Genomic DNA, 16,811 nt, shown 5'->3' on the forward strand with positions numbered 1-16,811 from the left:
AGCTTTCCTGCATGAATTTCCCTTCTGTGAGGCAAAAACATGAACTCAATAATTGCAGTCAGTGCCTCTAAATTCACCAAATATAACCACAGACCTATTGAAAACTCAAAGCTGTGCACTAAACTATCTGATCTATATGAACAGCTTCAGCTGATTAAACTTCATGCGATTCAATGAGCAGAGACGACCTTCTACAGATCGTTTTAAGCCTTAAAAACTTTTCACGTGAAAGTCTAAATAATAATCAACGTTTCCATCCATCGTCTAAACTCGCTTATCCTTGAGATCCTTAAGATATTTCTTACGCAACATTGCTTAATTTAGATTAGAAAAAAAGACACTGCAAACGGCAAAAATGTCTGATTTTTACAACTACATTTATTAAAAACAAAATAAAAAAAAAATAAAAATAAAAAAAAGAGGAAAACAAACAATCAAATGCGTCCGACATCCCACACCAGGGAGGAGACTGGTAATGAGGAGAGACATTTTTTTAAAAGCATACAAACCAGCGATCTGTTCATCTAGCAGCATCCAAATGTTGGAATTTCCAAAATTATTTATACAGTTAAATATATACTTATTAATTTGTTTTGTGGTTGTTGGTTTGATTTTTTTGTTGTATTTTTGCCCTGCAAAGCAACACACTTTACAACATACACAGCTTTATCTCTCCTTAGTGCAGAAAAAAAAAACAACAACAAATAAAGAAGCTTCATAAAATAAACAACTTTAGGTTAAATAAGCTTAAATAATAGTGTTAAATACAAGACACTTCTGTGGCAGTTATGTACAGAAATAAACACATTTGGCATTGTAAGTGTGGTTCACTGGCGTCCGCTCTAATACTCTAGAAACCACTGCATAAGAACTCATACTGCTACACTCACACACACTCTCACTCAAATGATTTTATCTCAGTGAGCCACAGACAAGGCATGTGTTTATAAAAGAGAGCTGACAGAGAAAAACAAAGAAAAAATCCATTTACAACCAGTTTTAGGCACAGTCTCTTCCAGCTTTATAAATACATGTCAAAAAAACATCTGCTTCTCGAAAGAAACTATCCACACTTGTGCTAACTTCCTTTAGAAAAGAAAATCCAAAACAACAAAATAAAACAAAAAAAAAAACAGTTTCGTAACTACCACTTTGTTATTGCTAGGACATCGTGACGGTGAATGGAAACTACTGACAAATATGTGCTGAGGGAGAAAGCACCTTCAAACATCAAAATTACTGCCATGTGAACCTACGTTACAACACAGAGGAGAAAGAAAGAAAGAAAACAAATAAAAAACAGGAAAGTTGATTGAAAACAAACACGTCAAACGTTCAGAACTTCTGTAGCTTTGGGAACGAGAGTTTCAGAGAAAATAAAAGGTCTCGGTTGAGCTACATTCATCCCCTCCCACCCGTCGACACACTGAACATTTCAAGCCCACCATATGTGGATTCCTCCTGGTGCAGGCAGACAGTATCACTTTATTTCGTCTGGTACATTCCTGTCCCCTCCGACTCTCGCCTCAAACCCTCTGCTCCCCCAACGTCCGTGAGGGCCGATGCAGCAGAAACAGCTGAGTGACAGTGTGCGCAGATTGATACAGGTGCCTCTCAGTACATTAGAAAAAAAAAAGAAAAGTAGTTCAGTAATTCAATTATGAAAAGTGAAACTCGTATTGTATAAATCTACCACACAGAGTGATCATTTCAAGCTCATATTTCTATTAATCTTGATCATTTTGACTTCACAGTTTCTGAGAAAATAATAGAAAACCATTTTTTTTAACATACTGACAGATACTGACTTCCCTTACAAGTTGTGTAAAGGCTTTTGCCAAAAAAGCTGGCAGTTCAAAGAGAGATGTAAACAAAAATACTAGCGGAAAGTTGAGTGGAAGGAAAAATGGTGGAAAAAGAGTTGCACCATCAGAGACAACTGAGGGAAGTATAAAACAAAGCCCATTGTAGGCTTCTGTGTCAAAGCATATTAATGGAAAGTTGAGTGAAAGGAAAAATTTTGTAATATCACAGAAACCAATCCACATGAAGTTTCCACAGTCTATACCTGTGTTTCCATTTAACTGCGCAAACTGGAGTTATGAAAATAAATGTACTTGATGGAAACATGCCATAAAAAGTTGAGGTGTTTTTTTGACTGTATTCAAATTAGTATATTTGGAAAAATATGTTTTCCACATGTGATCAACAACTGGGTGTTACCACTGGCAGAAAATACAAAGGAGACAACAGAAAGTGGTAGGAGGAGGATGGCGTTGCATGTTTTTTAATGACTTATGTTCACAAACTTATTCACATTTGATTTTAACTATATTTCTTACTTAACAGAAACACAGCAATTGCAAAATCATGTTTTTTTTTTACATTAGCACAATATTGACAGTTTTGTGCAAATTTGTTAGCTAGTAATTGTAGAAAGTACCGTAACTTTGTTTTTCATTTTCTGTAACCCATAAACATCAAAATTAAAAATTATGCTTGAAATACATCACCCTGTGTGTTTAAATTTATTCATATGAGTTGCGTGAATAAATTAGCTTTCACAACGTAGTAATGTATTGAGATTCACCCGTACAGTACAGCTGAGTATACAGTACAGTAGACTGACTTGATTTACGTAGGTAGGTTAAATGTTGACTACAGTAAATGAGCTTTACATTCCACTTCTGTAAGAAGATCCCAGGACTCAGCGGAGCTCCTTTCCCCTGGAATTACTTTTCTCAAGTCCTCTCCGGAGCAAAACACCACGAGGTTTCCCAAGAGAGACCGGTAACTTTAAAAAGAGGAGTAGAGAGGAGTTCCCCCAAACTATAGTCCAGATCTGGGTTTTCAGTCTCTCACACAGTGCAGCACAACATCCTAAGTGTGGGGCTTTTAATACTCCTCGTCGTTGTCGTTTTAACGTTTTCGTTGTGGATTTATCTGGGAATCTTACATGGGAGTTGAGTGGGTGCCCAGGAGGGATGAAGGCCTTCTTTTGCTCCGTCTTTCCTCTGTTTTTCCTCTCTGCGCCGCTCAGGGTTTCTTGTCGATGGTGTGAAAGAACCACTCTGTAAACTTCCTGAGCTGAGCCGCTGCCGTCTGGCTCTCCTCCTGCAGCCGCATGTTGTCCTGTCTCAGGTGCTGCACCTCCTCCTGCAGCATGGCCTTGTCCTCCTTCTCCTGAAAACACACACACACACCCAGAACAAGAGGCAAATTAGGCTAACACACACAAAGGAGCTGATAAAAGCCCTGCTATTAAAAGTACATCCGTCTTTCGTCGATGCGGCGTAAATGAGAAGCATTAAAGTAGCTAAGCAGCTTTTTCCTCCGCTCTGGTTGAAGTGTATTTCCTCAGCACTCTACTGGAAGTGGGGAAACACTGGGCTGGGACACAATAAGGAACGGAAACAGGATATCAAATTAAGTGGATGAGTATGTATTACGCAGACCTCAGGGCAGCCATTACTCCATGTCGGCCTGAGTGGCACAGACATGCACTAGCTGCTGGTGTTAAAAAAAATAAAAAATAAAGAAAAGCACAGAGGTGCCAGAGCTTAAGAACAGGAACATAACTCACCTTTCTGAGGTCCTGCTGCAGCTGCCTGAGGATGACCTCCAGCTGGTTGACTTTGCCAGTTAGCGTGGACGGGGAGCTGCTGTTGGTTTAAACAAACAAATTAACCCACACTGTTAAAAGACGCATTTTTCTTTAATTTTTAACAAGTTTAAAGTGCAAATATTGTATTTTAGTCAGAAAAACAAAAAATATTTTAAGAATATAATATACATAATCCCAATCTTGCTTTCTAATGATATAAAAGCTGATAAATCATTTTAAAACACTTCTTTCGTAGTGAAGAAGAACCTTCAGGAGCTCACCTCTAATAATCATAACCATCATTAGCATATATATGGACGTTGACAAAGGGTTTGTTACATAGAGTGTAAGCCCTCACTTTCCTCAAATATCCAGCTGAGCAGGAAAAGTGGGTGAACTTTGTGTCAGTTAAATAAGTTTCTCAGTTCGACTCACTTTTTGCCACAGTGTTATAAAAACACGAGCTTTGACACTACGAACTACCAGACTGTCAGTCAGTACATCTGCAAAAGCTGTTTGTAAGAGTAATGTTTTTACCAATGGAAAACTATTGCTCAAGCACGATTTTTACTTTTAATGAGCCCCGATAGTAAGTTTTTTTTTTTTTTTTTTACACTAAGTGTATTTTCTCAGCATCTGAGCCCTAAAAAGAAAAAATAATAATAATTCTTGAAACATATACCTCATGTGTAGCAGTTAATGGAAGTGACATTTTAAGACAAAACAACCCAAGAAAAAAAAAAATTTGTGGACAGACTTTCATTCACCACTCTGGTGAATTACATGCCGACTGGGCTTGCCATAGGGTGCCTTTAAATTCCTGAGTACGCTCCCTGATGTTTTAGGTCTTGAAGCTGCTGACTTTCTCCTCCAAACTGGACCAATCATCCATGTAAATCTTGGTGTTATGAGCTCACACTGGAGTTGGGAGAATCTGCAGTCACAACTTTCTACTTGGGTGGCCATTAAGTAATGCATTACTGCTGGAGTATAATTGTCGCTCTTCACCAACTTTTAGCTGCATGCTTGGGTGCCTTGCCCTCACTAGATTTCCTTTATTCTTTTCTAAGTACTTCTTGGGAAACTAACTATTGCAAATAAGCAGCTTAAAGACATCCGAAAAAGAAAATAAATAATGGAACGCTTTAATTAATCAAGATTGTATTTGGTTTGGAAATATGCTGAGCTGCGGATGATGCAACAGTAGATAAACGTGCTAAATGACAAAACTCCTTACAAAATGTTCTACGTTTTACTCTAGTTCTCTTTCTTTTCTCTGAAAGGCACACGGTGCTAACTCGGAGCTGTTAAGTGTTTTCAGCCAAAAATCCCTCTTTGCTTCTTCCAGGAGTTGTGTTTGCATGTTTGTGCGCTTGTTGTACTGAGAATGATGCCTACTCTGCTTCCAGCGCTGCTCCCTCCGCCTCCACCACCCGTCTGGTCAGCTCTCTGGAGATCTGCAGCGCCTCCACCCGCTGCATGTCTGTCATGGTGCAGAAAGACGCCACGCGCTGGTCTGGAAACAGAACAGGTGACCAGAACCGGTCAGATAATCCGGCTCTGACATCACAGCAGAAAACGTGAATCATTCGGCCAACATACAGCCAAAGCAGAACAACTTGAACTGAATGCATGCGTTTCTAACAGGATGAGTGAGTCATTCATGGTTTCAATGAATGGAGCTTATTTAAGCGTTGTTTCAAGCCACTTTACTAAAATCTACATCCAGATAATTCCAGCATTTCTAGTCACTCTCCTTGGGTTCTGCTTCAGTGGTTTCCACCCTGGAGTTTCCTCTGACAGCTGTTTGGCTCCCACTGTGAAACTGTAAGACACTAGTCATGCTTGTTTCACCATATCAGGCCTTTAAGCTTTGCCAAAGCCACATGGAAAACCCAAACTTGGCACGGCGTGCTCTGGGATTTCTCAGTTTTAACGCTTAATGCTGTTTTCTCTACAAACCAGTCCTTCTTCAGCCCTCGGTTTAAGACTAAAGATGGGGAAATCTGCATATTCATACCAGAAGTAAGCATTTTCATTAATTCATCCCCCAACTGAAAGATAATCCACTTTAAGACAGAAGTTGGATGAGGACAGAGTTGGTTTCTCTCACATGAAGCAGCAAAGACAGACCAGGCCCTAATTTCCATATGAATGATTTCCTTCCTCAGATTCCATGGCTGCATCAGAAAGATTAAAGTCTTCCCAGACAGCAGAGATACCGCCTGTCTTTTAGCGATGAGGCGATGTCCAGATTTAGTGAGCATCCTGATTAGATTGAAAAAGAAACCACACCACTGTGGACAGGAAAGATGCTGTAACTGTAAGCGATCCTGCTCATTTGTGGGGGATATCAAAATATTTGGAAATGATTGACCAAAGTTTATTTTATTAGGGTTTCAGGCCTGCAGCATCTCCACGTAAAAGCAAAAAACAGCAAAAAACTTGATTGTAACTGCTCCATTTTTGTCATTAATATTCAGTTTGAATAAAGCACAAAGCCTGAACCAGACACAAATCTAAGAGGGGTCCTTTGGAGATCAAGCTGAATACCTGCAATGCTCCTCAGATTAGACAAAATCTCTAAATCCACCAATGGGAGTTTTATTTCTTAAGGTTTAAGACATAAAATCGATTGATTGTCTGCAGCTGTGTTCAGCAGCATTATCTAGCTGAACACAGCAAAGGAAGCAGAGTTAAAGTATTTTTAAACATGACTAAAGGTGATTTATTATACCTCCTCGAACAGGGGAGTTTAGGTTTATATGCTAAAAAAACATGTTTATTAAATTTTTTGCATGAAATCATTCTTAGATAATGAAATTCTAGTCTGCTCAGTTCTAACTGTTTTGAGCTTCTTTCACAATGAGACGTTTTAGGGCGACTTGTCACTTTAAATCCAAATTAGCTGCTGCTGGCCACGCCCCATAACTCAATGTTTACACTCACACGTGAAAATGGCTGCAAACAGATGCCCATATACAGTCATACATCTTTGAAAAGCAGAAGTAGAGCCTCCTGCACAACCAACAAGAATGGAGCAAGTAGTTTCTGGATGGTGAATCAACAACAAAACACTTGTCTTTTCCAGCTGCCATTGTACAGCACATACAGCGGTAAAACCAGCTGACCAAATGTCCTGGAACTCAGATTCGGGGTTTGCTAGGTGACAGGTGTGGAAGTATAAAAATGTGCAAAATGTGAGTTTTGCATATTGCGTCCTCTTTAAGATACATGCAAAATAAAGCTTTACTGCTAGCTAGTTTATAATTTACAGCTCCATTAGAGTAAAATACTGTTGGATTAAATTTAAGTCCCTAATAAGAAAAATAATTCTGAGATTATAGAATCCCAGAATATTGTGGGAAGGTTGGCTAAAGCAATTTTCAAAGTATTTTGTACACATTCAGAGTCATGGCCTGACATTAATTTTGTAATGGACAAAGTCTGCTTAGCTTAGAGGCAAACATTTACATTGAAATAATATTTAAACATACTATGTATTTGCAGATTTTTGCAAATCTCACTGTAATTTGGCAACTTTTGGACAATTTCAGTATTTTAGTGGGTCAATATTGATAATACAGCTACACTGCATGTCCACGCTGTCCTCAGTGACAGTTTGAAATCGTATTTTTTTCTTTGCAGGAAAGCTATTTACAACCTTAATTAATATTATTACTAGAGCAGTCATTCATCAAGCGGCCGGTCATGTTTTTGAGTTAAAAAATGTTTAAAGTTGACAGGAAATTTGAAAATATCACTTGATAATTATGTGTCATTGAAAGATTGGAAGATGAAGACATGAAAAGGCTTAAAAAATCCAAACATTTAAAAAGACTTAAATAAATAAGCAATGCTTAGTCTGGTGGGGGCACATGTAAAGCCTGGTGGCCCACCAGGCTTATAATACCCTGTTATTAGATAATATTAATGTTAATGACAGATGACAGTGAAATAAAAATGCACCAGGAGGGAAGTGCACAGGGCATAGGAGGCTTGGAACCCGGTTATATCTGCTTGAAAATTTGGTATTTCATCAAATTTTTACAGGATGGTTTTTACTTCTCAGCTGTGAACAGTTTTCTTCACCTTGAAACAACAACATTTATTATGAGTGTCTTTCATCTTTATTGACCTCATTATCTCCTTGCTCTCATAGCGTAGCTGCTTAAATGTCCAAGAATGATGCTCCAGCTTGCATTGACTGGCGTGACAACAGCCTTACTGCTGTCAGTCAAGCTTTTCATCATCTCCGCCGAACCCTCCTCTCCCCCCTCTCTTCCCTCTCCCCCAGTAAGTGATGGACTTTATGCTTTGAAGCCGGAAACGAACCAAAGGCAAAACGCCGCACTGACAAATGAGTGAACACAAGCTATGCTGTCTGCTCACGGGTCGGGGTCAGGCAGAGTTCAAACAGAGAAAAAAAAAATCTTATGGTATGCTAGTGGAAGATGAAATGCACTGACATGACAGTAGAGCTTAAATTAAGCATAATAAAATATATAAACAGATGATGCTGCACATGATGTAGAAAAACTTATTAAAACTCATATGTGGATCAATCACACAGAGAAATATAATTCAAGCATTTATTACTGGTGGTTTTATGATTATAACAGCTAACTGAAACCAAAAAGAAATGTTTGGATTACTAAACATTACCTGCCTAAATATCTGGCTCAGGCTCCTTTTGCATGAATTACTGCGTTAGTGCAGAGTGGCATGGAGGCGATCAGCCTGTGGTTCTGTTTAAACTCTGGAAGCTTTCAGCTCATCTAAACTGCTAGATCTGGTGTTTCTCATCTTTTTGTTAATACTCCTAATACTCTGTATAGCTTTTTGGTCAGGCAAGTACTCTACCAATTCCTGCTGGTAAATTAGTGTCCTTGTAAAACTTGTCGGCAAATAAAAGGATGAGGCGCTCTAAAATGTTGCAGTAGACTTCTGTGCCGATTTTGGACTCGAGAAAACAAATTGGATCTGAAAAGAGAACTGGACAACTGAGCAGCATGCCAATTTTTCAAATTAGGCCAGGTAATTTATCACAGTTTTTTCTTCCACTTAACCTTCCATCAATATTTTTAAATAAAGAACTGAAAAACTATCTTATTTACCAATGACATTTTTTGCTCCTGACCCTATTTCTGAAGGATGTCAAGTAGTGGAGTTTCCATTACAAATGTGCGCAAAACTTTGTCGATACTCTGCTACTGCCGAAAAAACACAATTTGACAATCGCAGTGTTTCCTTTACATAAGAAACACAATTAAAAGCCTACATGATTAAGTTTATTGACTCGATAAGTCATTGAAAACATGCCACACCATCATCCTCCTCCTACCACTTCATCGTCTTTTCCACCAGCAGTGACAGCCATTGTTCATCCCATGACTTGTGAAATATACTAATTTTGTTAGAGTGAAACCCCCCCCACAAAAAACACAACTGGAGAAAAATGCTTCTTTTGAAATTGCAGTTTTTTCATTGTGAAAATTTGTTTTCTTAATTCCAATTTGAGGAATTTTATGGTCAATGTGAACTTATTAATGACCGTCTGTTAGCGTTCTTCTACATAACTGTGTAGGCCGTCACATGACCACAACATTACATTCATCACTTTTAATTGGTCTAATGTTGACTTATCTATGGTTTTTCATTAGATGTAAGCCATAATCATCAACAGAAGTGAAACACACGAAACATATTTCCTGCTATGTGCAAGTAATTGATATGCATGTTTCATTATTATTGAAAAAAGTTGACGTGTTATTTTAGGGGTGGACAATAAATCGGTACAATATACCGCGATAGACACATGATCAATATGAATAGATAATACAACTAACAGAGCATTCAGAACATGAATGGTCACACCACCAGGTTGACTGTATTTCAGATATTTGAAACAAAAAACTAGTCAATAATCATCAATGTCGACTGATATGATATACTCATATCGTGATATGGTTTTCAGCCATATCGTTCAATATTATATTCTAATTTGTGATCCAGCTAAGCAGATCTTAATTTATGTAAGGCATTTTTACCTACCTGTCGGTGTTATTGAACGAAAAGCTAAAGTAAAACCTTCATAGTAAAAAGAAATCAAAGTGTAAAAGTTTTTCCTGACTTCCTGGTTTTATGGTGCGGAAATTGGTTCCACCTCTGAGCGGTGACATGACGACTCATTTTTAGAGATAACTGTTCTTGATGGGAACCACAAAGAAGCGAAGAGCAAAGGTGCAAAAAGCAGAAGGATTCCCAAAAGTGACCTCCAGTAGCACTTAGGAGAAGGTAGTAGAGACAAAAAAAAAACACACAGCTCACAAATATCTAACGCATGCAAGCGAGCGAGCACTTGCAGCTTACAGACACACAAACACACACTGCGCAAAGCAGCCGGGGGGTCAGGGAGGTCGGGGCTGGAGGAAGAGGAAGGTTTTAGACAAGGTGCCAGCAGCTCTAGCCAAGCTGGTTACCTTCAAAGGCTCGTGCTGCATCGACCAGGTGAGACCAGTCCAGGCCCGAGGCAGTGTCTGGGAGGGGCATGAGGCCCGGGTCGCTGAACTTGGACCTATCCGCCAAGGAGCCGTCAGAGAACCAAAACTCACCTGCAGAGACAGGCAGGTATTGTGTTGAGTGTCTGAGCCCGGCCTGAGTTCAGGGCCAAGCATCGACAGGGGGGGGGGATGAGAGAGGGGCATCGGAGGGGAAAAGTTGGGAGCTTACGTTAACTATTTATCGCTGCTAAACAAAAAAAGAAAAAAAAAAGAAGGGATATTTATGTAACCCCTGGATACATCTGGAAAATCCTCAAAGGATGCAAACACTCACTCTTAAGAGGAACGTCTTGCATCAGCGTGAGAGGTTCAAGTCACATTAAACCAACTTCTCTGCAAATCACAAGAGAAGAGCCGTTTGAGGGGTGATAAATGACTTGTCTCAAAGAATATCTTCACGTTTCAGTCAACATCTCAGCTCCCTTCCATCTGCGTCTCAACCCTGAAAGACGCAAAATGCAACTAGCACACTCCCGCTCACCGGAGAGGCATTTAGAAAAGCTCGAGCAAGGAGTCAGCGAAGAGACAGAGAGCTTGAGGTGACATTCTCTTTTCAATTTACCAAGCTTCTCGGAGCTTGAGTGATTCACTGTTTACCAAATTGGGCCGTCTCTGCGAGGGGAAAAAAGAGAGAGCCTTCGTTCTCAACTATCCTTCAAAACAATCAGGAACCCATCAGGTTGACAGCCAGAACAGGCCGGAGAGAAAAACATCTTTCCAAAAGCCCATTTTCTACCTAATGGCGGCAGCAAGAGACAGGTGAGGAGCGGTATGGAAATGAGACCGGAGGGACAGAGAGGGAAGGCAGGGATGGGGATGATGAGCGAATGAAACATAATGTATGACAGAAACTGTGAAAACCCCGGGTGGAAAAACTGGCACATTCAAGTCAGAGATGTTAAAACTGGGACACATCATACCTGTCATTTACTTCCTTACATTCAGAGGATTCAGGGTTGAAAAGTCAGGAAAGTGTCTGCTTGAAGCAGAGGCAGAGCAGAGCGCGTGCGAGTGGCTTGCAGCCGCACCCATTTCCAATTAGTTTGCTATATGGAGGAGTGTTGCTGAAATGTGTTCAGTTGTGCTAATGATATCAGTCGGGCACAAGTGGCTCTTCAAGCAAGTAACTATATCCTGGCTCTTATCTGGTGCCAGAAGGAGGGAGAGATAATCATGGAGCAACATGATGAGAAAGTGTTATTAGCCTTCTGTCTCTCTGAGACGTTTCAGAGTTGTGTTTATATCAAAAACAGATTCTCTCTGGTGTTTGTTAATGCGCAGTTCATGTTACTCTAGGAGTTTAACCGTCATTCCCATGCAGAGCCTTGTAAAAGTATCCCTTACAGTTTATTCTGTTACAACCACAATTTTCAGTGTATGTGCATTTTTTAAAAATAAACTCAGAACATCAATTCTCAAGTCTTATCACAGATTTTCAATTAGATTTAGATATGGACTTTCACTGAACATAGAGTAATATAAACCCTGGCGTTGTAGATTTTGGATGTACGTTAAGAGCAATTTCAAGTGTAGGTTTTGTTCCAGAAATTCATTTACCTGGGTCTGTTTCCCCTTCAGCTTTTATCAGTTTCATTGTCCCCACAGCATGATACTACCATCACTATGTTTTGCAGTAGGGTTGCATTCAGGATGATGTGAAAATTGAACTTTGTGGCCATTAGGTCCACAACTGCATTTGGCAGATTACTTAATTAATTAGAAGAAAAGAAAAAAGTGTAATCTATTTATAATTTTTTTTTATGTCTTTAATGTCTATTTAAAGTGTCCTTTATTTTTATATTTCCAATTTAGGCTTCTATAAACAGCTTAGCTTTTATTCAGCAAAAATGTAATGTTTCTTGTGGTTTCTGGAATCTGACCAGAGCAAAATCTCATTATCTGAGAATGATTTTTTACAAAAACTTTGATGATCTCAAACCTTATTTTGTAAAAATTGTTATATTTTATCCTCTTGCAGTGCTTTGGAGTTATGTTTGTGTAAACTTCCTTTTAAATAAATCCTTAATTGATTGATTGCTAACTTTTAGCCACATAAGAGTTTTACATGCCAGGCATTTTGACGACAGGTTTGCATTGTTACCTACATGGCTTGTGGCAAACTTTAAAGACTTTCCTTCAACAATAGTTTTCTTCATGCCACTCTTCCATAAAGGAAAGAATGTCTAACAGCTTTAAGCGACCAGAGTTACCATGAAACCCTTAGCTGTTTTCAAACGCCTTTCAGTTTAGGCGGACGTTATGATGATGCAGTTCTTTTTTTATTTTTATTTTTACATGATGTATCGAACAGAGCTCTGTGAGATGTTCAAAGCTTGTTATATAAACTAAATTTGCTTTAAACTTCAAGGCAAATTTCTTCCTGTGATCCTACACTGTAAAAACACAAAATCTTACCAAGTATTTTGGGTCCAGTTTGTAGTGCAAGTATCTTACTACACTTGAATTAAGACAAAACTAACTCATGAGTAACTTTTTAGAAAGATATTAGAGCTTGTTTTACGCTAGTAATTCCTTAATGTTGATAAAAAAAATTCTATCTTGTTATTTTTATAACAAGAAATTGTTATAAGAAAGTGTTATAAGTGAAATAATATGCCAGTGGAACTAGTATTTTATCATCTATTAAGGTATTATTAACTTAAATAAAGCCCCTATATCTTACTAAAAAGCTACTTGTAAGTTAGTTTTGTTTTATTTCAAGTGTCGTCAGATGTTTTCATTAGAAACTCGACCAAAATACTTGGTAAGTCTTTGTGTTTTTGCAGTGCACGTCTTCATGATGGTGTTTGTTCACTAAAGCTTTCCAACAAAGCCTCTGCGGTCTTCACAGAACAGCTGGATTTATACAGAGATGAAATTACACACAGGTGGACTCCATTTACTAATTAAGACTTCAGAGGGTAGACAGTACAAATGAACGCCACATTCTGATTTTTTATCTGTTAAAACAGAGTAGAAAACCGTGCGTAGTGTTTCTGTACCGCATAAAACCCAGTAAATACTCTGAAGTTTGTGGTTGCAACGAGACAAAATGTGGAGATAGTGAAAAGGTGAACACTTTGCAGTGTGTTGGCACTCACTGCGCAGGTTGGCCGCTCCCTGGTTGTGGACCATGCGAGGAGGCAGCGTGCTGTGGTAAGGTGGTGTGGTGCTGAACAGGATGTCGTTGGGCATGGCTTGATCGAGCATGGAGCTGTGCGAGCTGGTGTAGGACGAAGCCTTCCTGTTGCTGCACACGCTCTCGTCCGACAGGGTCCGGTAGAGCGAGCGTCTCGGTGACAAACTGCCCGGTGCCAACACCTGCAGGAAAAGGAGAAGAAGTCATCTCTACGTAGTTGTAAAAAGAAAAAAAAACCTGCAAGTACTGGAAAATCCCCTCCTGTTGCATGCTCCGCTGACATCCTTTGACTTTCTTGGGCGCAACGGGTTTACAACAGAAGTCAGCTGGGCGGGTGAGGCAGTGACATCAGGGAGCTGTGTCAGGAATCAATTACAGCCTTTGCTCTCAGGAAAATGTGACTGATTGAGCACAGCTGGAGAGTGTCTGACAGAGTGGGAAACACAGGGGACAAGGCTGGTGGAGGTGGTGACAGAGGTCACTCCCCTGTGGCAACCACTGGTCACTGAGCTTAATGTGAGAAGCCACAGGCAGCAGAGAAGAAATCTCCAACAAGTCCAAAGAGTTTCGTTTTCATTTCGCAAAAGATCCAGCTCTTAAGCAAAGCCTAACTGCATCTAAATTCAAAGAGATGATCAGAAGAATGATGAAAAACTGAAACAAATAACTGTGATTAATCGATTATTGAAATAATCATCCACTATCTAATAATCAATTAATCATTAAGTGGAGAATACAGATTCAAACATGCAAATTACTGAAAGAACAACTCCTTCAGTGCAGTAATTAACCCAAAACATCACAAAGAATACATACATTTTCCTCTTAGGATGAAAAATCAAGTGACAGTTTTAGTTTCAATGGTTCAAATTGCTGTATTTAAGTAGAAAAAAAAATCTCTTGTTAAGCACCTTTTGCAGTTCAATTATTAATCGGTTATTCAAAAAATTGTCAACAGATTAGCTCACGCTGTCCTGTCGAGCAGAAACGTTTGAGCTTTTCACATGTTGAAGTTATTAGTATTTATTTAGCTGCAGATTTATCCTTTGGTACAAATGATCAGATGCACTAAACAAATGATGTCATTACATTTTAAGCAATAAGATATTGGTTTTATTAAATAAAACTTAATTATTTGTTTATTTGCATTTCCAATAATGTATAAAATAAGCGTAAGTAGTTAAATGAAAAATCTGCAGAAAGATCCAAAATTAGTTGTCTGAATAATCGACTAAAATAATCGTTAGTTGCAGCCCAAGGACGATACAAAAAAATATACCATATCTTAATACGTTTTAGGTAAATTTAGTTTTATTTTTGCTAACTGAACATATCTGAAAAGCTAAATCCATCACCAAGCAATTCATTCAAGAAACAAATGTTCAGCTGATGGACTTTAACATTTTAAGATATTTCAAATTGCAGCAGTGATATTTGTGCAACAGGTTGCAACTATTTATAATCAGAAGCAAAGCAAATTTTAAAGATAATTTCCTCAGTAATTCCCAAAAAACAAGGTTAATAAAATAATTTGAGGCCCATACTTGAGCTGAACTCAAGTTTTTTCCCTGTTGGTCTACTCTACTTCCTCCAAAATAGGTCAGTTTAAGAAGCCAGGAAACATGACATGCTCTGCACCCCTGAAGAGTAGGAGCTTCGAATGAAAAGCCTTTGCTCCTCGTTTTTTTGTTGTTTGTTTCAGTGATCACTTTTCCTGTTCTGGAATACCAGTTTAAAATTCTCACTGGTGTTTTCTTTTTCCAGTTCTATAACAGTTTATGCTGCATTTAGTCACGTGGGGTTCTCCAAATTTACTACAGTCTATTGATTCTTAAAGCGCATGTATACTTTTGACTCCATGTGTTGTATAATTGTGGACTTGTTCCTTCAGCTCTGCCCCTGTTTAACGCTTGATTCATGTCTGTCATGAATTAATATTTAATGCATCAGTCAAAAATGTGCCATGAAGAGGAAAAAAAACACATATACAAGTTACACCTGACTGAAAGTTGCAGAATCAGCCAAACTATATAAAAAAAGTATGAATTGTAGTTAGGAAAAATACTGTGGACATGCAGCATGTGAACCTACATGTAAGAAAGGGCTGTGTTTTTGTTTTTGACTAGTTTTTTGAAGAATGTCTTCAAATCTAGATAGGTGTACTAGTGAAGCAGGTACATAAAATTGATGATGAAGCATTAGACTTCCTGTGAGGTCTATGTTCTAGTGTGTTGAGCATCTGAGGTAATTTTAGAAACAGAAGTAACGAAAACAGTCACCACACAATCCACCTGTTAGCCAGTAAAGAAGCTTGATACCTGTTAGGTTGAACGCAGGCTGGTGGACAAACATTTCTGGCCAATCTCTCTTGCTTGATTCTGTCTTTTAGTGCTACACCTTACTAGATGTTTTGGTAACACTTTAGTTGATGGGGTGTGCATAAGACTGACATGACACTGTCATAAACATGGCATAAGATCTGCCATGAACATGAAAGAGTCTTTATGAATATTTATGACTGTTGTCACGAAATGTCATTTGATAAATGACACTTTTAATGCAAAGCTGCTTTAAAACTTGTATTAAAAGTCCATTAAAATTGTCAACTTTGCATTAAAAGTGTCATTATTTACTGAATGCCAGTGTTATGTACACCATATCAAATAAAGTGTTACCAATGTTTTTTGTGCCCTTCCACTGACTGATACCTTTGTAAAATTTGAAAGGTTGTTTGACAAAGTATTATCTTTGAGTGTTTTTCATTTCTTTTATATTTTTCCCTGAATCATATTGGTTGAACAAGATAAGAAAAGGTGGAAGAAAAATCTAAAATTCTTTTTCTAAAATCATTTTTGCTGTTATACAGAACCTTACCACACTCTAGATGAGAGAAACACTTTCTCTCATCTATCCTTAGTGTACATGATAGAAAATGCAAGTACTTCTATTATGCAGGTCATGCTCTCAAGGAGAATGAATTCAGATGAACTGAATTATGAAGTGGTAAAGCAGGCAAACAAATTGGCATAATGAACGTTCTGGATTGGCTAGTGTATCCTGAAGTTGTGTGGAGAAAAAGCCTCCGGGTTAGATGTGCATCATCCATCTCTAAATGTGTCAGAGTAAACACATAAGGAAGTGCTTTAGATCGGCCATTATAGCTTTCAGTATGGGGCTCTACATCATGGTCAATTAGACCACTGACCTTATTCTGCCATATTGATCTGTGCATCGTTGATTATTTGAGGGTGACTTTTGTTGCTGCTCAATGTACAGAATAAAATGAGTGCAATAAAAAGGTTAAAGGATGTGCTGTCAGGTCAACCAATGTATCCACAGGCAGCTAGGACCGAAACCCTTTGCAGTTAGTGGTTTGGTAATAAAACTGCCGGGTCATCCAGCATAAAAAATCTACAGCTACAGGCCAGAACATGCTGCTGCCAAGGTCAAAATGAAGATGTTAAAACTCTTCGTTGGTCGGGAAATTAGCACCATCGCAACTTAC

The 16,811-nt window shown here is 38.6% G+C and overlaps 1 protein-coding gene across 2 annotated transcripts in view; it reads right to left on the reverse strand.

The window, feature by feature from the left end:
- Nucleotides 1-358: 358 nt before the first annotated feature.
- Nucleotides 359-16,811, reverse strand: part of sipa1l2a (signal-induced proliferation-associated 1like 2, genome duplicate a) — a 120,957-nt gene continuing 104,504 nt past the window's right edge. Inside the window, exons 18-22 of one of the 2 annotated variants that reach the window (XM_088013033.1) lie at nt 13,269-13,488; nt 10,087-10,218; nt 5,003-5,120; nt 3,584-3,662; nt 359-3,183 (exon numbers count right to left, since the gene is read on the reverse strand). In XM_088013033.1, the coding sequence (XP_087869159.1) occupies nt 3,037-3,183; nt 3,584-3,662; nt 5,003-5,120; nt 10,087-10,218; nt 13,269-13,488 (696 nt within the window). In that variant the 3' untranslated portion in view covers nt 359-3,036. The remainder of the gene's footprint in view (nt 3,184-3,583; nt 3,663-5,002; nt 5,121-10,086; nt 10,219-13,268; nt 13,489-16,811) is intronic. The other variant, XM_088013034.1, reaches the window with a different exon arrangement.

Source organism: Poecilia mexicana, unplaced genomic scaffold (assembly GCF_051168715.1).
Source record: "Poecilia mexicana isolate PSO_F unplaced genomic scaffold, ASM5116871v1 scaffold_15, whole genome shotgun sequence".
Taxonomy (NCBI): Eukaryota; Metazoa; Chordata; class Actinopteri; order Cyprinodontiformes; family Poeciliidae; genus Poecilia; species Poecilia mexicana.